This window comes from Ascidiella aspersa, chromosome 8, assembly GCF_963924565.1.
Source record: "Ascidiella aspersa chromosome 8, kaAscAspe10.2, whole genome shotgun sequence".
NCBI lineage: Eukaryota > Metazoa > Chordata > Ascidiacea > Phlebobranchia > Ascidiidae > Ascidiella > Ascidiella aspersa.
The window spans coordinates 12,254,200-12,278,951 of record NC_139454.1 but is presented as its reverse complement, the minus strand read 5'-3'; the positions used below and the strand labels follow the sequence as shown (position 1 = coordinate 12,278,951).

Here is a 24,752-nt window from a genome sequence, read left to right as displayed (position 1 = left end):
TTGGCGGAATACAGGCTGTAGAGTCAGAGTCGGGCTCGGGACTCGACAAAATCGTACATTTGACTATTATTATATTTGCAGATATGTTCTCCTAAAAAATAAAAACAATTGATATAACAAACCTTGGTTGCAAATTCTACCAGAAATAAAAAAAAATCATTTCAGTATTTTGTACTTGTTTCCATGTGTTTTTATTTTATTTCTCAAATTACATTTTTTTGTGCCCCTATTTCTACACCATTAACTGCATGATGGTTATGCACTTCAGGAATACTCAGCGCAGTGATTTTAGATGCAGTCATGCTCTGTTCCATAGGTCCTACGGGTGTTCCATAGGTCCTGTGGGGTAGGACCGATGGAACTATAAAAGTTAAGTTTTTTGAATTAAAAAAAAAACTTAGAAAGATATGTCAGATTTAAATTATTTTTTCCATGTAGGTACCTATAGCTGTAAGCTTTCTAAAGAAAATAACCTCGAGTGTTTTTGAGTTGTAATTCAAAAGATATTACGGAAAAAACAAATCCGTTCCATGGGTCCCGCATCTCCTCTAACAATATTAGGACATTGAAACAAATAGTTTGGCGATTGTAAAATTCCTATATCCCGGTTCTGTTAAAAATGTCCGCAAAATATTTAAGATTTTTTTCGTATGCGGTTAGCTAGAAAAAGTTTAAGAAACACTGCTTTAGAAAGTGTGGAATTTTAGCGTACATAATTGGTTTTAGCCTGTTGTAGCGACTGCCCTGTCTTGCAGTAACTTTCTCTGCCAAGCGATATTCCCGTTGTATCGTGTTAAACCTTGTACTTTCTTATAAAGCTTGTCCAAAGTCCAAACTCTCACCAAGGGAGAACCCCCATGTATTTTTTCTGGCGAAAACAGCCTTCTCTGGCCACTCCCCCTCTATTTGGCGACCTTGTGTGACGAAATAAACTAAAAAGCTTATAGTACAAACCATAGTAGGCAATGCACTACAGTGCGAAGTTAACATTTTTAGTGTGACATAAACAAATACAAATAACGGACATGCTAAAGTCTTGGGCCTAGGGGTTCAAAGTCTACTTTTTTTACTCCAACACTGTTACATAGATATAAACTGTTTTGCGGCGAACTCGTGCAAGTTTACCATATGTCTTCTTCGATTGTAATGAAATAGCTTTCATCAAACGCTTTTCGGATAAGCAGGCTTAAGGCCCGTTTGCACTACAGCTGCACTGAGCTGCACTGGGCGTGAAATTGTTTTCACTACAGCTGCAGTGAGCTGCGCTGGGCATAAAAATCGCTCCAAACGTAACGTGTTTCTTCTATAGCTGCACTGGGCTTGAGTTTAGCAAAACGTGAAAATCGCCCCAAAGCGTATTTTTAAGCTAGCTGCAGCTGCTGCACGGGGCTTGAGTTTAGCAAAGCTTGAAACGCTCGCCATAATAGAATTTAAATGCAAATTACGCTTTGCTCAGCTCAGTGCAGCTGTAGTGTAAACGGGCCTTTGAGGAATTTTCACGCTCAACGCAAAATATGTTGCTGGTCTAATTCGTGGCTTCAAACTTTGTTTCGGTTTTTAGCCATAACTGATAACCTAAATTTTACTCACATCGGAACCTTAAAGCATAGTTCAACATAAAACAGAGTTAAAAAGCGAACAATATTTGAATTTCCGTGCCTTTGCGAAAGCTTGATTTGCAGCGGTGATAGGGTTCTTTTAATGGCATAAAAAACATGTTTTATGGAGTAATAAAGCCAAATCACAAACCATTTGTTTTATATCTCAGAATCTGAAAACGTTCTTCTATCAATTAGTAAAAACTTAGAAATTAGTGATAGAAGTGATGTGATTCTTCGGCATATTTAGTTATAAGGAGAATTATATAATGAAAATAAGAATAGTTAGAAAGCGGATCTTATGCATGACAAAGTAAAAATACAAGCGTTTTTTCTCTGAATGCTGCTTGCATAGTATTCCAATAAAAAAACCTTTTTTGTCTGCCCTATAAAGGTCTTTCTGATTTACCCTTCATTAATATAAACTTAAAATACCAAAATATATGGTTCCCTTTCAAGAAACTGAACAGCGAAAGATTACCGTGAAGCTGAGCTGGGTTTTACGTAAAACAAGTTCGTAATATATAGGTCTGTCAAAGTTCTATTCATTTTGTCCTTTTGTACAAAACTTCCAATGTCTATGCTTTACCGCCACGTTGGAGTTGCCACTTGCCAGAAAAAATATCTAAATTTAATAAAGTAGTAAAAAATGCTTTGAAGAACTGCTAATATCTAAAAAAATAAATATCATATTGGTTAAAATATGTAGGCTAGGGATCTGTGTAGGCCTAACTTTCTGTTAAAAATAAGTAGTAATGTCTTTTCTAAATCACCGTAGTTCGATTTTCTTTAATTCAACTACTTTTTGCAGTGCATTATAAAACAGTTCAAATAAATCAAATCGGTATACCTTCAGCATCTTATATAAAGCACGACATTCGCCATAATTTTGTTTATCTTCTTTTTAACCTGTAACGCTTTCGAATAATCCGTTAAGCGTGATACTTTGTTCAAAACAGATCCTCATTCCTAATATCTTAGCAAGCAGACCTTGATATCGCATCAGCTGGGAATAAAACGCGCGATAAAATAACTTGCGCGTACCAAAACAATAAAAAAATCAATCAAAAATCAAGCAATTGACAAACTCAGTCAAAGTACCAAAGAAAGATTCGATTTGACGTTTATAAAATTACGCAGCACTTTGATTTCAGCTGAGTCACTTCCGCCCTTGTCGAGCTGATCTCGCCTCGAAGTTCTTCTGTTTCTTTCTGAAAGACATCCTTCAGGATCCTGTCTCTCTCCTCCATTTTCGTGTCGATGAGCTCACGCGTCATACGTTCTGACTCCACGATCCTTGCGCTCGCCTCCGCATCAATGGCGGTTATCTTAGCGACGAGGTTGTTCTCCAGGCTCCCGGTTCGCTCCTGCATAGAGGATAGAACGTCCCCGCACTGCTTCTGGGAGTCCTCCAGGCCGACCCGGAAGTCGGTTCGGATCGCCTCCTCTGCGGTCCGGATTCTGCGATCCGTTTCCCGTTTGAACGACTCTTCCCACTTGCGCTTTTCGTTGCCGATCCGGCTGTCCATTTCCGACAGAATTTCGGCTTGGATCTGAAATATATATCAAAATTAAAATATGACTGTGGGGTCGAATATCTTTGATTGAACAAATAAATGTCGTACTGAAAACAAAGTGTTGTACAAGTGCTTTAAATTAACTTTTTAGTCCAAATCAAATCCTTTACATAAAAAAGCGGTTAAGTCAGCCACACATGTTATAGCCATATCAAGTCAAATCCAGATACTGTCATTGGCGTAAAAACAAAATTATAAACTATTATAATTTGTAAACGCGATCGCCCTAAGCAATAATTTGACTAGCAAACAATATAAACGCAAGCAAGCGTGCATTATTAACAAACAAAATATCCTAATTTTAAACAAAAGTTTTTACTGAAACACTAGTTGAAATCGCGCCCACACATAAATATAAGATTCGACCTATGGTAATTAAAACTGTGTTTTAGTCTAACCTATATATAGTGGTCGAAGATTTTACTTTGCTATAAAGGTTGTATATATATTTATATAGCAATCACGTGCAAAAACATTACCTGTGTATTATTTAGATTTGCACCTTATTTTAAAGATAAATCATTTCAGGAAAATAGGCGTGAGTCGTCAGATTAGATGTCTATTTTTACGGACACTGATATGTACGCTACAAGATATTGGCATCGAGTATTACTGTATCAGGTCACATAATATTTTCTATTATTCCTTATACCTTAAGACAGTGCTTCTTAACACGTGGGACGAAACGCAATTGTGCGGATGAAAAAAATGTTATGCGCATGACAAACGTCGCGCAGATAAATATGGGAATGAAAACGGTGGACATTATTAAATTTAAATATTGTATTCTAGTAATCAAATAAGCTGGTGCGCCCACTTATGCGTCACAGGTGCAGTAATATAGTCTCTCAGTGGTTTATTGCAACTCAAGCTATTTATTTTAAATCGGTTAGGGCTCGCGGTTTTAATACACCAATCCTTTCATAGTTATTTCACAATCAGGGAACCAAAGGTTGCAACTTACTGTTTTGTTTCGTGCGGATGAAAATTTTCCGAAATAAAAAAGTGCGAACGATTCTTTTAAACGTTTTGTGTCAAGGCAATAACTATACGTAGATTGTACGAATAGAGAATGGAAGCAAAACACGAGGATAATAATGTTTATGTATTTTCATATAAATGGTAATGTAGGCTTGCCTTCTCTAAAAAAGGAAAACAAAAAATTGGAGCGTTGTACGAAATATGGACATTTGGTCTGTTTCCCTGAATAAGATGATGTTTTTCGTCAAAATTACAAACACACCACGTAAGCATATCATGGTTGCCGAACTGTTGTGGTGGCTAAGGAGGCTGCATTTTTTTGCATTTCTAATGGGCAAGAATTCCCCTCATTACGCGACTCAGGCTGCTGCTTAGCGCTCGGAATTCAAGGCAGAACACAGAAATTTAAATATTAATGAACGCGGACAACAAATTAGCAGCAAGACATGAGGGAAAACTAGGAGATTCCGATCACAAATTAGCATCAGATAAAAATAATTTTATGGCGCCTAGTCCATTTGTCTAAAAAATAAAAAATTAAAACTATTGTAACCAAGGTATGTATAATATATATTTTTGAAATACGTTTGTGGATATGGGTAACCAATTTGTATAACTTTTGATGAAACGACAGAAGACCCACCGCGATACAGACATGCGTCAGTTGGCTTAATCTAACTTTACAATAAAATTATCACAATTTAAATTTATAATAACATAATGAGTTACACGGCCAGTGAACTACACATAGTTTGTCATGTAATTTATTACAGTTTTTAGTAGCCGATGTTTATAAGCGGACAAAAGCATAAAATCATTAGTTGAATATGCCGGCGAGTTGTCGGACTCGTCTTAGTATTTGTTTTAAATCTAAAAAATCAAGTGTGATTTCACGTCCTGGTGCTTTTACCAATGCACAAAAATAACAATGTTCACCAGTTTTCAGATTATTGGCAAACAAATTTAAACAGTTATAGGCTATAGTATTTAAACAGTTATAGGCTAGAACAAATTTAAACTGTTATAGGCTATAGATTTTTGAAAGGTTTAAACAATAAAAATGATTTTTCATAAATAAGCTGTTGCCTAATATGCGATTTCAATGGCTGTATATGCTTTGTGCAGAGTATTTTTATGGCCAGACACCCGCTTAATAATGCAAATGTGTTCGGAGTAAAGGCAATTTTGCGAAAAAAATGATTTACACTGATTAACATCATAAGTGTATGGATTGAATTTATTTATCAATCAAAAACACGTTTCATCCAAAATGAAGTCATTATTAAATTTCAATAAACGTGTAACGAAAAAATGGTTGTTTCGCAATAGCAAAATTAGTTGTGCGACACAACTTACGAAACTAATTTGTTTTTTAACTGCCATGCAATATCAACACTGACGAAGCTAACACTATAGATTTGCTAAACAAGCTACCTTGCCAAGTTCGGATTTAAGAATCTTGTTGAAGCTGTTTTCGAACTCCTTTTGTATCCTGGCAACTCGCATGTCGAACGGTTCGCCGTTTGTCACTCGCTTTTCGACCTCACGAACGAGGCCCGATTCTGCTTTCTGCAAGTCGTTTTTCATTTCGGCTGCAAAATAATAAATACCGTAGAAATAAGTTCGTTACTTTAACTGTACTAGTCATTGAATTTAAAGGACACTGAAAACCTTTATCTTTTAAAAATTTTACACGGAACTTGGGTTGGAAGCAACTGGTAGTTCACGAAGTCATTAGAATTCATTGAAATGATCAATAGTGACAAGACGTAGTTTAACGAACTTCGCTGCGCACTGAAAACTAAAATCCTCCGAACCTTTGATGTCGGATCTCTCCTCCTTAATCCTTTCCTGAAGAAGAACGACGATGTCCTTCCGGACGTCCACCAGGGCTGCGTCCATGACCAGCCGGATCTGGACTCTCATTTCCTCCTGTCTTCTCGCCAGGATCGCCTGCCGCTCCTCTTCTAGTTGTCGCTCTCTGGATGTTGTGGTTTGTGTTGTAAACAATTCATATTGATTTAGTTCGAGTCCAGCATTTTAAAATTAAACTATACTTAATCGTTAAACGCAGCTTGTCTCTGTCCATGTCAGTCTTGGATGTATTTTATTTATTTATTTTACATTTTTATATGTTATTATTTTTATTATTTATTTACTTGTACAGATAAACTGATCTTTGTATATGGCCGTATTTTGTCGTATTTGAGGAATCATGTGGCACTGTATAAAGACATATTGGATTGGATTCTCGACAAGCTTTCGCACAACCGTGCTTCATCCGGTCAAAGTATAAATGAAGATAAACTGATGATACCATTTATTTATACGGCAAAATGCATATTTGCATTAAAAGTTTATGACCTTGCTGACTGATTTTTGTTCGAAGCGGTGCGCTTCTGAAGCTATTATACTTGATGAATGTTACTGTTTTTTGCAACCTAGTGCTCAGGAGTCCTGTAATAGTTTCTATGCAGAATAATTCTGACGTCGTCATTACATGCGATCCCAAATGTTTGCACGAAAACAACTTGTTATTGCCGACAAAGCGTCCTGAATGATGTCACCGACTGCATTACGACATTGCCTCCGCTAAATTGCGATATGGTATATGATTCATTTATGAATTCCCAGCAGTAAAAAATTTATAAAATTCCAGTGAATCATATTATAGTTGCATAGAAATTGGATTTTCCTTGAATAAACAGACCCTGGTCCGAAAGAGGTCTCTTGAGAATGCTAAAAACGAATACAGTGAGACTCGTTTAGCCCGCAAAACAAAGGTGATTCGCCCATGTTTTGCCTTTTTATAGTTAAAAAAAGTGCCACGGTACATAATGAAACCTTGATACAATCAATTCAAGTAGTTTGAAATTCATATATTTTCAGCAGATCAATTTGGTGTTCATACCTAGCTCTATTGTGGTTTATCTGAAAAAGTTCTAAATCTGTCGCAAAACCCCTATAGGGGTACGGGCCGACTGGTTGCAATGGTAACGTCAGTGACAACTTAAACTTAGTAAATGCGTCTAACAAGGCAATATTGAACAACGTAAGCAAAAAAATGTTAGTTGTGAAAATTTCGAGGTGAAATGTTTTCTTTACCCTCTGGATTTCACAATAAAATAGCACAGTAGCCTATATACACCAACTGGTAAAGTGTGAAACAATTCCCGTACCTCGTGTCCCTCACCCTACGCCTCTGTTCTTCTGCAACCTTCTTCATTGAGGTGTATCTGTTCGGTGGATCGGACTTGTCTCCGGTCACTGCTGCCACAGCGTTGGCTATTGACTCGCCCGTCTTTCGCCTTGGTGTTCCGACGACTGACGAACGGCCTGATCTACATGGACGAAAAGGTAACATTGCAAACACGCGTTTCTCGTCGTGCACTGCCTTTAACCGAGTGTAATAAGTTTGAGTAACGATTAAATATCGGATAAAGTTTTTCAGTCATCTGTTAAGTAACCTCTAATAGAGGTGATCTTATCGGGGCCTTTTTGGCTCACTTTATCACCTTGTAAAAATGATTCGCAATAGGAATTACAGCTCTTTCATGATATTACCTGGGTGCGTTTCCATTCGTCCTAACGTCAGGAGATTGAATTCTGTCATTGCTCATGTTGTTTATAGGAGGTAGCTTCATCAGGTTTCAGCTTTAAAGATACAACTGCGTTGGCGAATAATATAGGAATGCAGGTCGAGCTGTATTTGTGTATGAATGCAACGATATACTTGGCGCACTATATGCACAGAACTTTAACTTCAAAATGAATACCAAAGAAAAGTAAATCGGCATCATCTATTTTAGGACATTAACTGATGGTGATACAAGTTCGTATCAAAATGTCTTGACTGAGATAATGTCAATTCACTCGGCCTATATTTTCAATGCATCATAAGTATGTGCTACTTTTGATAACCACTGATTGAAAAATGTAACAGTTTATAAGTGATGTTGAAAATAAATAGAGTTATTCGAAACGTTCAAAATAATACCTACTTCTGTATGGGCTTTGATATTCTCATTACGTCGTAGTAGGCTACAACCTGAAACCATTATGCTCCAAAATTTGTAAGTAAACGAAAAAATAAATGTGACATTTTACAAAAAACAATATTTAAATTGGCCATAACCTTTAACAAAACAGATTCAATTCTAGACAATCGATTTTGTTATAAAACCAAACAAAACTTAATTGTGTTAACAAAACAAGCAATGTGCGAAATTCCTTGACTTACCAAAATGCTTTGAATTGGTTGATAACAGGTACAAGTTTCCTACGTTGCAAATCCAACAACTTTTTTTAATTATTATATAGATTTTCGCTAGCAAGAAACATTTAGGTGTACAGTTACAGCATCATACATTCCAATAAATGGTCAGCAACGACGTTTCATCAAGATTCTACTGATATATTAACGACTTTTCAAGCAGTTTAACAGCAACGAATGCACACTCTATCTCAGCGGATTTTTATGGGATTACGAGCTTTCCTTTCTCCGTTAGGTATTTTGCTGCTGCCTGGCACAAAACCCAAGGTAGCACAGGCAATTGTGACCGTAGCTGCTTCTTCTGCTTAATGTATTATTTATGTCATTGCAATGGCGGCTGTGTGATATCACAATGCGCCTTGGTGACCAAAGCAAAAACAAACTGCAAACCTAGGTGCATAATGCAGTGGCAGACAAGTATCCCATCGTCATCATCTCTTGATTTAAATGTTTGGAGCCTATAGATTTATACATTATTCAAATAGCGACACTAAACTTGTTCTCTCAAGACGGATTTGATGGCGCGCAGATAATTAAAATGATAGGTAGACTAACACGATTACATAAAGTAAATTGGGGATTTTTATTTCACACAAAACAAACTCACGTAGCCTATTGTTGCTACATTAATATTGAAAACTGATAGAACAAGACATAAGCAATAATAATGGCGTCTCCTGTCCGATCTGTTTCACCCAAAACACAACTGTTTAACGTTAACAATATAGTCTCTAAACAGAAAGCTATATTCGGCAGACAGTTTAAAGTCCGTTATTTCACGAATAATTTGTATTGTTTTTTTTTATATGCTCCACACTCCACAGTCAATCTATTAGGTTAAACCAGTGTTTCTTAATCAGGTGAATGGTTCAGCACAGGGTGAATAAAATATTTGCAGGGGTGAACCAACCAACAGTGGTGAATAAGGGTGAACCGTCAGAAATGGATGATAGCTTGCGAAACAACCTAAGTCATTTGTGCTGTTGTATATAGACGAGATAGTTTTATCATATCATAAGACAAGGGTGAATGAAATCTGAAGATAGATGCTAGGGGTAAACAAAACTAAAAAAGTTTAAGAAGCACTGGGTTAAATCACAAAAACATACGTGGGTAAACATTATGTAGAACTACGTAAACTGTAAAGCAACATTTTACACAGCTTTGTTGTAAATTGTCTTCTCTAAACCTTTCAAAGAAAATATAGGGTTAATTATTATCTGGCTTTATAAAATGTAATATTGAATTGTTGGAATAAATAGGAGTTTCAGGTTCCGGTGGAAAACGCCAAACTTACAGATTCTGCAGCACATATTTATATAAAAAAACGTAAACGGGATAATTGAACTTGCCCTTTAGGCCACTGGTTAACAGTAAGAATTTTGAATGTTTTTTTAACGTTTGTTCGGCCCTTTCCCCATACTTACAGCACGAAGAAATGCAACTTACATTAAATAAAACTTTTCGAAATTTAGCGAATTTAGCTTAAAAATAACAGCATTTATGTTTCAGAGGTCGTTCTCGCCGAACCTCTGAAACAGCTTCGTCGAACCCCAAGGGTTAAGAACCACTGGCTTAAGCCTTAAATGGTGATAACAACGCGAAAATACGTCATCTAGGAAACCGGTAATGTTCTCTGACAACATAATTTTTTCTACTAAAAAGCAAGGCAATAATGTTAAATAATGCCAAAAATAATAAACGATGGCTGGTAAGTATTTGATTTTTGAACAAGTTGCTACACAGTTAGTGTTAAATAAACCATTTATAACTAATTTATAGACATAGAGAAAAACATGGAAACATTGATCGCTGTTAATAAAACACTAACAATACTTTTTAATTAAAATATTTGCAAAATAACCCATGCTCAGAAACCGTTTATCGTCTACCCTTTAATACTTTTGTGGGTCGTGACAAACATGTAATTGCGTTTCCTCGCATTAACCAACCGAGCACGAAAACATGTGTAATACACATATTATAGAAATGCGTTCTCAAACCAGGTGTCACCATAGAGTCTTGAAACACAACCGTCGCCAGCTTATCTGTCAGTTTGTAAAAGGCGTTGAAGGCGCCTTACCATTTCACGTTCAGCGACAGGGCCTCGTCTTTCACGACGGGGTGGTACTGCGTGTACAAAGTGCTTTTCAGCTTCGCGGGTTCGCCTTCCAACGCGGAGAGAAATTCTCGGGCCTTCGGGTTGGAACCAGGAGCAGTGGTGATGACGTCATTATAGACTTGTTCCACTTCGCCGAGGATCCGCTTTTGTTGCTCTCGGTCGCCCCCTTCCGCTTTAATCTGAAAGAGAGAAAATTATAGTGATTTTAACTCGGATTATGCGCGATTGCTAACAAAAAAGTGTTTTGAAAGATGAAAACTTTTTTAAACGAGAAAAATAATGCCCTAAGGATTTATGCAGTTTCTAACTTGTTAAAGCGAAGTTTTATATGTTCAACTCCAGCATAATTCAGTATATAGTACTTTTTTATATTATCCGCGTAAATTTACAAAAATATCTTAAGAATGTGTTGTATGCATTAGAGTTTAAGGTAATTTTAACTCAATAAAACGGTAAAACATTTCGCTACCTTACAAACGATAAGTCGCTTTCTGCGTTTTTTTTTTTAATTATGTGCTATACTAAAACTGTAAAAACACGATTTGTTGCCCAATAAATATAGACCACTATAAAAGTACAGCAAATTCAGAATTTCCAATTCAATTCAATATTATATCGGAGATAAAACCCGATGCCAAGTTGAAATATCGGTATTTTTTAAACTGTAGTGTTGTTTGTATTTCTGCCAATCTGGCACAAAACTTCTGACAAAGGCTTTTCAGAAAAAGTTTGTTATTAGTAGGGATGTTCAAAGTAGAATCCCAAGGTATTCTAGAATAGGTTTCGAATCTAGAATAACGAATCCAGAATAGCGAATCCTAGTATATTTTTATTAAATTATTTAACCTCGATTTTGTTTGTGGAAGGGATTAATCTTAATCTGCCCTACAGGGCCCACAATCACAGCAATAAATCGCCCAAACAATTTGCTAACATGTGTACATTATAATTAAAAAACTCTATCATATGTTTAACATTCTTAACAACTGTCATCTGAAGCCGTTCTGTAAACTGTAATATGTCAACTGTCCAGGTTGTGTCCAAAACTTATATTTTTGCCAATAGTGAGAAAATGCAACACTCCACACAGAAGTCTTAAGCAATTCGGTCCTGATTTTGAAAGCATTGTTAAGTCTTATTGCTTCTTTTTTGACTAACATGATCTGTTATGCAGTCAAATGATGTACTGCAAAGAATACAAAGTTATTATTGACATAACGAATTCTTGACAATTACGTTGTGCATAACTGCATAACTTCCCTGAATATTGGCCTTAAGTTGACCTGAAGTAACCCCATAGCGCATTTTGTGGACGGCCAGCACGTTTTGTAACGCTATGTTGCTTTTGCAACTTAACGCATTTAGGGAAATTGCAAACTCCACACCTGACATTACACGTTAGCCGCTCGCCCAATAACGCTTGATTGACACTTAATTATTAGACGAACGTTATCGCGAGACGCGGTAATTGGTCGCCCGAAAAAACGCTGACACTGCACTACGAGGTTACATTTAAAGCAAGCACTATAAATTGGGCGCCGCGGCGACAGGCCAACTTACCACACGCGTTTGTGCAATTAGGCGCAACAATCCGCGGTAAAACATTAAATTATATCGGTCCAATTACCCAAAATAAATGGCAGAATTGGATTCGAATCCCATCTGGATTCGAATCCAAGGATTCGATATTCTACTTTGAGCATCCCTAGTTATTAGTTACTGTAAACCAAGTTCTTTTTTACGTTATAAGGTGAGTTTCCAAGAAAATAGTAGTTAAACTAGGCATTGTATTTCTGGAGCCAGCTCTTGCCTGACTTGCAAGTTTAAGTTTTATCAACTTTGTTTGATTGACCATAATATGGGCGTCATTTACTTTCGCATCTTACGGCAGCATTTTTTTTACCTAAAATAGCGGATTACTGCATATGAAAAAAATACGAAGTATCGGACATCCCTACAATCTCCCCTAACACCCATTCTACCTGTCCACCGCCGTTGAGGCAACCGGACGGACAGGCCATGACTTCTACGTAATCGTAAGCGATCTTGTTTCGCTTCATCTTCTGGACCATGTTCTGGATGGAGCGGAAGCCGTAGGCGGCGGCGAAGTGCAGCAGGACTTTACCGTCCTCGTCCCTCAGCGTGACGTCACGGAGGTCTTTGTTGTTCCTTAGGGAAGTTTCGATGTTTGGTTAACTTGGCCTAACGTTTGTAGAACTTTTTCTCTGTGCTGGTCATAAGTTTTGAATCACAATCTACTTCCCTAACAATAAACATATCATCATCACACAGTGGGTATTCTACACAGGCACGATTGGCAAATTGAGTTTGGATAATTGACAGGTATTAGAGTTCGGGTATTACGTTATTAGATAAAGTATAAGAAAAAAATGCGCATTATATTTTGGAGGGCGTGGTTGGCAAAATCAAGGGGACACCTAGATAGGGAAAATTACTAGTTTCTGTCAATGAACAGCTTTAATATAAAATACATTGGTTATTTTATGGCTTATAAAAGTAAATTTGTGTATCCCCTAGTTCTTCCATGTTTTAACAGTATTTTGAAAGTGGTTGATATGGTTTAACTGGTTACTTGTCATAATAAGATCAGGCCCAAAACTGACGTCAAATTATTCTAAATTATCTGGGATAAGCAATCGTATTTCAGTCAGCATTTAAAATGGATCTTCGAACAAAACGAAAAACATGCTTAATTCTGTTTAACAGCAAGGCTCAAAAAGTATAACAAATTAATATTTATACCTTGCAGTTTTGTACTCGATTTCCTCCACAGTTTTTCCAAACAGTTCCTTGGCAGCACGCTTAAACACAAAATCAAGGTAGCCTCCTGAGCCACCTCCAGGATGGTTTAACAGTGTTTCACTGTTAAGGTAGGCAGGTCGCAATTCTTCTATATTACTAAAAACAATATTTAACAAAGAAATTATCAACTTTAGCCGAAAAAATAAAAAATAAAAAATAAAAGAAACAATGATAACTTTAGAAATCATAACTTTAAAATAATTTATTGCACATGAGTATAACATGAACTGTTAAAAAATCAACCTGAAAATCAGCAGTTTTACATTTATTATACTAGTATTGTATCAGAAATGGTATTCCAGTATTAACAGTAACAACTAAAATTTAGAAAAAGCAATCCAGGAGTTAAACTTACGCCATAGGATCATCTGACAGTGTGCCAACACTCTGCAAAAGCTCAGGAAGTGTATTGCTTTCATTCTTTAACATATTTTCAACTTCCCCAGTCGTTAGAACCAGGTCGACATCTCGAGTTGAATACAAGTCATTATAAAAGTCCTGCCTTGATGCCTCCAGTTTTCTGTCGTAGCATGGCATCACAGTCACATGATACGCTTGATCTGGATTCACCCCATAATGTTTTGAAATAAGTTCTTTGACGAGTGTGCCAGTTATCTGCTGTGGAGACTTGACAGTGCTTAGGTGTGGTATCAAAAGATCCCCGTGAGTTTTTTCAGCATAGCAAATCCATCCAGGACAGGAAGAGGCAAACAGGGGGAGGCTTCCATTCTGTGTCTTATATCTGAAACAAAATAAGTACTTTGATAGATGGTGCAAAGCCTAAAACTTCAATTGGGCCTAGTGAATACCTTATTTAATTTACACAAAAAAATAAACAATTCAATTTCTGCACTTTCTGTAAGTAACTATGTTACAGCCTCCTCTTTGGGCCATGGGATCCTCGTGAACAAAAACTTTTTTTTAAATGCTATTTAACTGTCAATTAATATCATTTATGCACTTTTAACAGGTCTTACCACTTTTAACAGGTCTTACAATTTGGCATTTGTAACATAAGTAACAACCTATGGAAGTCAACCAAAAGTTTTACCAAGACAAACAAACTGTTTTTGAGCTTTACCACAACTTTTTATATGGGATTTGTGTTTTATAATTATCTTTTTATGGGATTTCTAATTCACCCTAGAAATTTTTTCACTGTATTCTTTACGCTTCACCCGAACGCTTTGCCCTTGTTTTGAGAGGTACTATACCATATTGCTTAAACACCATACGTTTTAACAACAAAATTATTAGTGGAAAGTTAGTACAGTCTGCCACTACATTGCTAAGTTTGGTTTTGGCTAGCGACTAGAAAAAGTTTACCCACACATGTTGTAAAACATACAAAATTCATAAATTTTCTTAGATTATGACAATAAGAAATCCAGGAGATCCTTATTGACTTAAACATTAAAAAAACACTCCTGGTCTAGTACTTTAAATGGTGTATACCTGTCAATAAACTCTTCTGCACTTTTGATTAAAGCCAGTTCCCTCGCAAATGTAGTGTCAAGGACAAAGCTGGCACCAAGACACCTGAAAAATGTTGTTAAGGTGGCAGATGTCTCTGCACTTGAAATCTTATGCTTGGCAGCAAGAGATGCTCTTGACTGTGGTGAAACAGAGACAACAATTATCTTCTTCTCTGATTTAGCAAGTTGCTTGTTCGCATTTACAACCCTGTAAATTTAATATGGACAGTAAAAGTCTCTCCAAGTTAAATCCACTAAAGTTTTTTAAACAACACGTTAAAAAAACATGTATTAGTTTAGCAGTAAAATCCTTAAATATACTAAAAAATGAACAGAATTTGGTGTAAGTACATAATATAAAGTAAATTACTTATAAAACTCTTCGTCACTCTGCATAGCAACCAACACAGTTTCAGCTGATGTGATGCAACCACTACATGCTAGACAATCATTCAGAGTAATCTGAAATAAAGAGTAACAAATGTGATGGAAAATTACCTGCTTACACATGTTAAGTAACCATAGTTCAGTTTGCTAGAACATACTAGTGAAACAATTTAAACAAAACACATGGGTTTATTGCAACCACTGTATTATAGTAAAGGAAGTATAGATTAGGGTTCCTCTGTTTCCAGATTTTTTCACTCCTGAGATATGGGATGGAAAAATGAAAATTCCTAGGAATCTTGAAGAAACTATTTGGCTTTGCGCGTTAATGTTGTTTTTAAATGCAAAATTGATTGAAGGCGTTAAAGATTATGATGTCAATAAATATTCAGATTTTTGTCCTTTTTCTCTCTGCAAAAACAAAGGGGACTTTGTGCAGTGACCTCTGTTTATGATTCCGATACGATTGCATTAACAGTTCAAACACCAACCCTATCGCTTTCCACATTCAGCCTTTTTACTGTGCAGGGCGTATTTTTATCGGTAAAATAAATTTTAATGAAGATTTTCCGCTGGTAAGCGCAAATAAAGGCAACAATTTTAATAGGTTTGGTAATATTTTTTTCTTTATATCAGTCAAAAATGACAGGTTGTTTTAAGTTTTGCTGTGTTGCGAAATAACCAGAGGGCGGCTCAAAAAAATGTGGCATTGTGCACCAAATATGCATCGGCGAAATGTGCACCAAATGTGCACATCAAGCGAATGTGCAATTGATGTGCACCGAAGGTGCAATGTGAACGGAACGCAATGAAAGTGCATTTAAACTTGCAGGTGGTTTAGAATCCTACCACAACGAACAAACTTCGGGTTAGGGTGCGGGTTAACGTTTGGGTAGGTTAAGCAATATTATTAAATATTAATACTTGACCTATTTTCACCCAAATACTTACCAACACTCTTAACCCAAACATCATGCGTTGCTTTAATAACTTTAAGGCGTAGTACAAAAGGCGTAGTACAAAGGCTTTAAGGCGTAGTACAAGTTAGGTATTACCCCGGTTGGAAACTTTGGATTTTGCGCGGGGAAAACGATTTTGCAGCTTTAAATTGCACGGCTGTAATAACGTTATTTGTAAAATTTGCACAGCCGAAAATGGAGTACTATGCTAAAACCGTTAGCGTGACGTAAGTTTTGCGCGTTTGAGTGATTTTTCGGAGCTGATTGCATTTTACGTTGATTTTACATAAAATGCGCGGCGGCTGAGCGGGAAAACTGATTTATCCCCCGCGCCTTACTTTTCAACTTGGGGTACTTCTGTAAGGCGTAGTACAAGTATAGGTACTTCCTAGTTGCAAACTAGTTCCATAGACATTTACCAAACTTCCAGGTCCGGCGTATTGTTAGATATATGACAAATGGGTCGGTTACCCTACTTCAAAGTTCAGTAAACGGTTGTCAGGCAAATAGCCTTTTCCAAAACATACTATACTACTGTGCTCTGTGGACCTAAGGTGCATATTTCACCGTAGTGCACCTTCAAATGTGAACTGTTATGTGCACATATCGTTAGCGCATAATGTGCACCTTCAAATATGGCAAGTGCGCATTGTGCGCACAATGTGCACGTTTTTGTTTTGAGTCCTTTTGAATACCCGGCATTATAAAAAAAATACCGAGATTCGGAATCGTTATTCCACGAGAAATCACAGGAATTTTCCGTCGAAACATTCTTAGCGAGGAGTCCTAATACAGATACCGTACTGTGATTAGGGATGTTCAAAGTAGAATATTGAATCCTTAAAAATTCTGCCGTTTATTTCGGGTAATTGGAACCGATATAATTTAATGTTTTACCGCCGATTGTTGCGCCTAATTGGACAAACGCGTGTGGTAAGTTGGCCTGTCGCTGCGGCGAAACATTTACAGTGCTTGCTTTAAATGTAACCTGGTAGTGCAGTGTCAGCGTTTTTTCGGGCGACCAATTACCACGTCTCGCGATAACGTTCGTCTAATAATTAAGTGTCAATCAAGCATTATTGGGCGAGCGACTCACATGTAATGTCTGGTGTGGAGTTCGCAATTGCCCTGAATGCGTTAAATTGCAAAAGTAATATTAAATTGTAAAACATGCTGGCCGTCTACAAAATGCGCTATAGGGTTACTTAAGGTTAACTTTAGGTCAATATTCAGCGAGGTTATGCAGTTATGCGCAGTTTAATTGTCAAGAATGCGTTAAGTCAATAGTAACTTTACATTCTTTGCAGTACATTATTTCACTGCATAACAGATCATGTTAGTCAAAAAAGAATCACTAAAACCCAACAATGCTTTAAAAACAGGACCGAATTGCTTAAGTCTTCTGTGTGCAGTGTTTTATTGTACTCACTATTGGCAAAAATATAAGTTTTGGCAACAACCTAGACAGTTGACATAATACAGTTTACAGAAGTGCTTCAAATGACAGTTGTTAAGAATGTTAAACATATGGGAGATTTTTTATTATAATGTACACATGTTAGCAAATTGTTTGGGCGATTTATTGCTGTTATTGTGGGCCCTGTGGGGTAGATTAAGATTAATCCATTCCCCATACAAAATCGAGGTTAAATAATTTAATAAAAATTTTCGCTATTCTGGATTCGTTATTCTAGATTCGAAACCTATTATTCTAGAATACCTTGGGATTCTACTTTGAACATCCCTAACTGTGATATTCGTACCTCTGCTTTTTGAAGTTTTTTCGACTTTCCAGTGGATGTGTCTACTTCATTGTAACTTCCATCGCTGGCAATTTGGATCTTGCTAAGTCCCTTCTTTTGAGGTTGCTTTTTCACCTGGACTGGCTTAACGCATTCTTGCGACGGGGCAATAAAATCGTCCAAGTCAGTCAACTGCAAAACTCCACTGAAGTTCGAAGCCATTTACGCTAACTGGATGCACTGAAGTGAATTACGCGTGATCAAGAGAATAATGATAGTCAACAACAACAAAAATATTGCCTCATCACGTTTTAGTAATCCCCCGTTGTGAAACAACCTAAAGGTTTGGGTCCCATGAAAGTAAAATACGCGATTAGGATTTTGCAATGAATTAAAATTTGTCGAATAAGTTGCCTAACAATTTAAAATGTGAGTGAAATTTCAATTTGCATCTAAAATATTCTTTAGAAATGTTAATTAATCAGCAGAAATTTAATATTTTTTTAGATGGCGCCAGAGGGCTACAACAACGGCCTTGTGACTGCATTAAGCGAATACAGCGCCTAAGATTTCACCATTTGAAACGTTGTTAGTCAAAACACTCTGTTATCTAAAAAGGGTTGCAAACTGACCGACTCTTAAAAAGGTGTTTTAGTTTTAAGCGACATAGCTCACAATACTTTTCCAAGGTTTTGTCGAAATGGCCTTGAATTCAGCTGATGACAAGATTTTAGGTGAAAAGGTGGACTATTACTGCAGCTCTTCCGAAGATGAAGAAGTTTCTGAAAATCCAACTGCGCCGGTGGCTGCCCCTCAGCCGGTTCAACGGGGCAAGAAGTTTGCAGTGCAGACAGGACCCAAGGGTGTTATCGAAGATTGGCGGCGTTATACTGATTTGGCCACGGAGAAACGAAAAAAGGAGGAAGAAAATAAGCAAAAATTCCTGAAAGAAATGTCAATGACTTGCGATCCCAACGCTGACAAGTCAGATGATGAAATAGATGAAGACGATGAAAAGTTTTTGGAGTGGTACAACAAAAAAAGAATTTTTGATTTACAGCAAAAATTTGCATCAAAATGGGCTGGTATTACCTTCGGAAAGGTTTGTGTGTTTTTGGCTTACTTTTTCTTTATGCATTTGTTCTTTTTTTAATCATAAATATTTTGGAGGTGGTCTAGAATCCTACCACAACACACATTATTTCGTTAACGTTTGGGTTAGGGTGTGTTATGCAACAGTATTAAACAATCCATAAACACTTGACCCATCCTCACCCAAACGCTAACTCGCACCCGAAAATAAATGTTGTGCGTTGATTTATTAACTGTGGTAGGATTTTTTACCAGCGCCCTTTTTTACCTAACACATTTTAGTATAATGTATTTCAATATCAAGGCCACCTACATGTTTTCCTGGTAATGTTGTCCGGCATGTCATAGTAAAACAGTTATTTTGCTGCACAAATTAATAAAACCTGCTTAGACCATCTGGTTGATAGTTTAACAAACAACAACAAAAATTCAATTTATGCTCTATTTAGGTTAATGATCTTGATGCATCATCTTATGTGGAAGAAATTGAAAATGAAAACAAATTTGTAACTATTATTATTCATATCTACGATCAAAGATATCCTGGCTGTATTGCGATGAATGGTTGTTTGGAGGTAACTTTTAAAACCTGTCTTATAAAATGAGTTATAATTAAAATAAAATACAAATATATATAGATATCCAAAGATATTTTACTTTTGGAATGGAAATGTATTTAAAAATAACTATTGTAGAAAAGAGTTGAAAAATGTTTGAACCTGCAAGTATCAGCTCGTTTATAAATAACTAGTAATTTAAACAACTTAGGAAAAAACCTCAAAACAAAAACGAATATTGCACATTGCCTAATGTTTCAAACAATGCATTTATTTCTTTGTTTTTTTAATGGTTTGCCATAATCCCCAACACTTACTCTAATTTAGCTTGTTTAAATAAACCTTTTTGCTCCATTCTTTTTATATTCGAATAGGTCCTGGCAAAAGAGTACAGAACGGTAAAATTCTGTCGAATTCTTGCCCATGATGCAAAGGTGTCTAAAGAGTTCATTGAAAATGCTCTGCCAGCGCTACTCATCTACAAAAACAATCAAATTGTGGGGAACTTTGTACATTTGACAGACATTTTTGGAGATGACTTTTTTGCAACAGATGTTGAGTCATTCTTGCGAAGTTACAGCTTCCTTCCGGACAGTAACTCTTCAAAACTAAATGAAGATAAAGACACTAGTGATGAAGATTAGCACTTTATTAATCAAGTCTGGTTTTTACTTTTACCTTTTTACTTCTGAAAAACATACAGGTTTTATATTATCAAAAACTGGTTATTGAGATGAATGTATTTCATCTGGAATGTTGTGCTAACAGGGTTCAGCATTAAAGCTCTTGGCGTATTATACTTTATAGTTAACATTTCAAGCTTTTTTGTGGTTACAGTATTTAAAATACAAGAGTGATCTCTCTAACTTTAAGCATGTACATGGGTTTCAGAAATTGTGCACTTGCCAAAAATGTGGACAAACTTCCAAATTCATAATTATAAAGATGCCACAATTTTGACAGGCTGCTTTTGTTTTTTGTATTTATTGTCAAAAACTTAATTCAACACTGTTTTATTCATGCATATAAGTAGGCAGATTTAAACAGTATAGGTTAGGTTAGCAATTTAAACAAATTTGAAGGATACTTTATGAAATTTAACACTTTTTTATAAAAGCCCTGCATAAAAAAGTTTAAAACCTTTTTGAACACATATATCACAAATGGTAGCGAAGAAACACAGACCCCAGCTAAAATGAATTTTGTGTTAAAAGATAAACCATTATATGAAACTGATGACCTTATTTTGTTTCTTTACTGTATACAATATTAAACTTTGATGCAGTTTCAGTGTTTGTGTTTTTTGTGCAATGTAATGTTTTTATTTTATTTTAGGAAATATTTTTTTTCTTTTAACCATAATTAAAATAAAAATTTGTTTATGCGCAAAAAATCCCAATAGGCACATAACTTTTTTTTTTTTTTATTTCTAAAATTGAAATTGTTATTTTGTATACTGAAAACCTGTTATTATCTGTATTTGTCTGAAAAAAAGTTTTACTATGCTTTGTATTTCTTCATTGTAAATGGAATCATGTTTGCAGGTTTTATAAGAGTAAATAAATAAATTATATAATATGGATGAAAAGCTGGAGCGACGCCTGGATCTGCTGTGTCTTGATATGCTGGAAATGGTCTCTGATATTGATGAGAAAAAACAACAACAAGAAAAGCACTTACAAGATGGTTTCTTGTGTCTTGCCAAGGCTCGATATTCAATGGGTGTAGACCGGGTGTCAAAACTTCAATATGCTTCAGAGATGTCAGCGACTATGTTTGTGGACTGTAGGTAAGTGGTGCATTTATCATGGAATAAAAATGGTGCATGACATCACCTTTTTTGTTTGGGACTCAGAAAATGTCATAAAATGATTATGCAGAAATAATATTGTGATATTTGTCAATTTGTAACTAAATTTGTGTTCTGTGAACTATATGATAAATTATTTTTTAGTTTTTGGTATATTTTTCATTCCACTTTTAAATATAAAGTCATATTTATAGTGAAGAGAAACTGCAAGAGAAGCCTATTCACAAATTTACCTGTGTCGAGTCAAATTTATTTGACAATCGTGAGGAAGAAAGTGAAAACAAACCTTCATCAGAGCCAGCCTTACGCAAAAGGCACCAAAAATCCTCTCCAAGGGAAGCAGATGACGATGGTTTAAACAAGAGCATGAACGACATGAAAATCAATGCTAAAAAATCAATCTCCAAGCCCATTAAGTGGTTTTCTCCTCTTCCCCCACAGAGCTTAAGACATGCGCAAGATTCATTTATAAAAGGTAATAAAAGTAAGCCTTTTTTAGCCAAATTAATCATGTTCAATGATAGTGCAGTACTGTTTAAGGCTTCAAACAAGTGTACGACCTCTGACCTAATCCTTGTTTCGCATCTCTCTCCTGATTTTAGCGGCAAGGGTCAGCTGCGAGATCTGCACGCTGAGTAGCAAGTTTGACCAGCAGAGGGCGTTGTACCGGGAAGCGCGACGTCAACAGGCGAGTCTAAAAAACGCTGAACGCGAAACGCCAGACGACCAGAAAGACGAAAGCTGATTCCTTGTTTCTGGCATCCTGCGTACAAAAGCTTTGTTTTCAGGTTTAAACTCGTGCAATATCTATCGCCGTTACAGAACAATATTCCTTGGCCGATATATGGTATTGAGATGAATTGAAGATCTTTGATTTAAAAGGCAGGGTGCGTGCAATGTTAAATATCATTCCGCCTTACCGTTTTTTCGTCGAGAATAATATTTCCATAATAATATTCGCCAGGATCCTTCTGGGTGCATTTTAATGGGTGCCTTATTGACTAATGCAGTGGGCCGAATTTCATGTTCTTTCCCCATGGGTAAAGAAGTTTGGACGCTAGAGCTATGCGATCGAACTATGTTTATGTTTAGGATGGCTAAAAGCCACCTAAATACCATTCTTTATGTCGTTTCGTAAGCCACCCACGACTCTTTTTGTTACGACGTGTTATACGCGCTAGCAAAGAAGTCTAGAAAGTTATTGGTATAACTACATCGTCTGTATGTTGTTGTAACCCTTTCGAAAGATCATCTTCTAGTTAAATGTCTGTAGCCCGATATCCGATTGTGTATAATTAAAGAAATACTTTCTGTTGAGTCAAACATTGAATAAAATCTTGTTAATTTATTTTTTAATATATGTTTTGTTTATTTTATCTGTTAACCACTTTACCGGAAAGACCTTACTGATAATTATGTTATGATAATAAAACGTTTCTGCAATTTCTACGCTTAATGGCAGCCAAGTCAGATTTACCTTTATTATAAATAAAACACTAAATTCACAGGCCAGGAAAGTGTTGCGACTCCAGTAACATGATCGAATTCAATCAAACACGACTCGTAAGTCGTAATAACATCAAAATGGGGCTAATACTAATAATTTAATTGAATAAGGGTCTAAATCGAAAAAATACTTTATCCCGTCAAAATAAGATCAAAACAACCATAAACACCACCGTTAATCACTAACCCCACCCGCTACGCACCCTATCCTCAAACAAGGGCAAGCAGTCGGTGTCAAAACAGCGGTGCGTCCCAACGTGGGTGCCAGAGCAGCGGTGCCCAATCTTGTAACGCTTTCGTTACTGTTTTAGGAGTTTGTTTAGGCCTTAATCCTTCGTATGTATTACTACGTCGTTACGTTTAAGGTATTATAGTATGGATAATTTCGATTTATAAGTTGGTCTTTCTATTCGGTCTTATTATGTATTAACGGTTTTTTAGGTCGCCATCAATATTAATGGATCGATATGAGTTCATAACAGAAAATCTCATTTCACTTAATTTGTTGGAAAGGCGATTGGTTTTTTGCAAAGCATCTCTATAAAATCGATTGATTATATTGTTCCGGCTGACCTATAGGCTTATACAGGGTTGCCATACCGGCCTTATTTCTAAGATTTATCCTTATTTTGAAGGTCCAGGTCTTATAAAACTTAATTGTCCTTTTTTCTAAGAAAATTCCTTATTTTGTACTTGCGTCCTTATTTTCAACAACTACAGAACTTCGATCGTTTTCATTTGGTATCGGGTGTGGCATAATATTCTAAAGTTATGCTTTTGCGGGGAGATTTTATGACAGTATAAATGAAAGATACTCCCGTAGCGTACAAGTCTCAGAATTTTACTTCGAAGTGGTGAGATAGGTAGGGCAGTTTCGGCTGCATTTTAGCATTAAACAGCAGTACAAGGTTTCTGCTGTTTAGGCTACAGCAGAGTAGGGTGCGGCGAAGGCAGCATTTTTTGCGAAGTGGTTGGTAGCCTAATGGAGAAATGGGTCAGTAAAGCTATAAGCAGGGGTTGCCAACACTTCTATCGCGATCCACCGTTCGATCGCCACATTTTACCTCGTCGATCGCGTTGTGTCGGATTTTTCAAATAGCGTTCTTCAAGCAACATTATTAGGAGTAGACCGAAAAACAAACCATAAACCTTGATAAATTGCTGGAGCAGATTATTTTTGGCCAAAAGCATGGAATGTGATAAGACACGGCTCGTAATCTAATTTTTGGTTGTCCTTATTTTTGGGTCCATGTCAATGGCAACCCTGCCTACATGCCAGATGATTTAAAATCGGAACAAATCCAAAGGTGCTCAAGTTGGTGAAACATTTGCACAAACAAATTGTAGTTCTAACCTAAGCCACGGTTGTGCGACCATTTACACCAATTGGCCTCACACGCGTTTCCTAATTAGGTCAAGGGTAGAATTTTTGTTTAGAAGTCATGACAATTTCCCGATATGATGTCACTCAGTTAAGTAAAACCTAAAGCTCTCAAGTGAACTAGTGCTCGAATATGGAATTAAAGTTGAGTTTAATAACGATAAGCAAGAAAAAAAATGTGTTTGGTTTAAATTAGTAAATTTTGGAGGAAGCCAAACGAGAGACGTGACGCATTAAACACGTAAAAAATGACGTCCGTCAAAATTTCTGCAAACAAATTGTCAGTTCACTTTACTAGACAGCTGCTAGCTTCAAGGAAACCAAAAATGTTCTGCGAAGAGCCAAAAGGCATAATTTGCGCTGCATGTTTGGAATTTTGAGAGTTATAGGCCTAGTCCTATTCTCATGATACCTACATCGGTCAAGACAGTATTGATTCGCAAAGGCAAACAATATATTATTAACTATG

The 24,752-nt window shown here is 36.4% G+C and overlaps 4 protein-coding genes across 4 annotated transcripts; 2 read left to right on the top strand and 2 right to left on the bottom strand.

Moving 5' to 3' along the window:
* Positions 1–2,722: 2,722 nt before the first annotated feature.
* LOC146136162 (uncharacterized) lies at positions 2,723–7,776 on the bottom strand. The gene is made up of 5 exons (XM_083396172.1): positions 7,721–7,776; positions 7,336–7,497; positions 5,974–6,137; positions 5,591–5,748; positions 2,723–3,151 (listed from the first exon to the last, which is right to left on the bottom strand). Exons 1-5 carry the CDS (start codon positions 7,774–7,776, stop codon positions 2,723–2,725), a joined length of 969 nt encoding a protein of 322 aa, XP_083252298.1.
* Positions 7,777–9,087: 1,311 nt separating this feature from the next.
* Positions 9,088–18,187, bottom strand: LOC146136161 (cytosolic iron-sulfur assembly component 3-like). The gene is made up of 7 exons (XM_083395184.1): positions 17,959–18,187; positions 15,220–15,311; positions 14,830–15,057; positions 13,730–14,116; positions 13,315–13,470; positions 12,534–12,720; positions 9,088–10,730 (listed from the first exon to the last, which is right to left on the bottom strand). The coding sequence occupies exons 1-7, from the start codon at positions 18,157–18,159 to the stop codon at positions 10,509–10,511; spliced, it is 1,473 nt and encodes a 490-aa protein (XP_083251310.1). The 5' UTR covers positions 18,160–18,187; the 3' UTR covers positions 9,088–10,508.
* Positions 18,188–18,508: 321 nt separating this feature from the next.
* LOC146136160 (phosducin-like protein) lies at positions 18,509–21,130 on the top strand. The gene is made up of 3 exons (XM_083395362.1): positions 18,509–19,039; positions 19,479–19,604; positions 19,961–21,130. Exons 1-3 carry the CDS (start codon positions 18,638–18,640, stop codon positions 20,228–20,230), a joined length of 798 nt encoding a protein of 265 aa, XP_083251488.1. The 5' UTR covers positions 18,509–18,637; the 3' UTR covers positions 20,231–21,130.
* Positions 21,131–21,134: 4 nt separating this feature from the next.
* On the top strand, positions 21,135–22,790 carry LOC146136159 (vacuolar ATPase assembly protein VMA22-like). Its single transcript, XM_083395363.1, has 3 exons — positions 21,135–21,375; positions 21,591–21,871; positions 21,999–22,790. The coding sequence occupies exons 1-3, from the start codon at positions 21,164–21,166 to the stop codon at positions 22,139–22,141; spliced, it is 636 nt and encodes a 211-aa protein (XP_083251489.1). The 5' UTR covers positions 21,135–21,163; the 3' UTR covers positions 22,142–22,790.
* Positions 22,791–24,752: the final 1,962 nt, after the last annotated feature.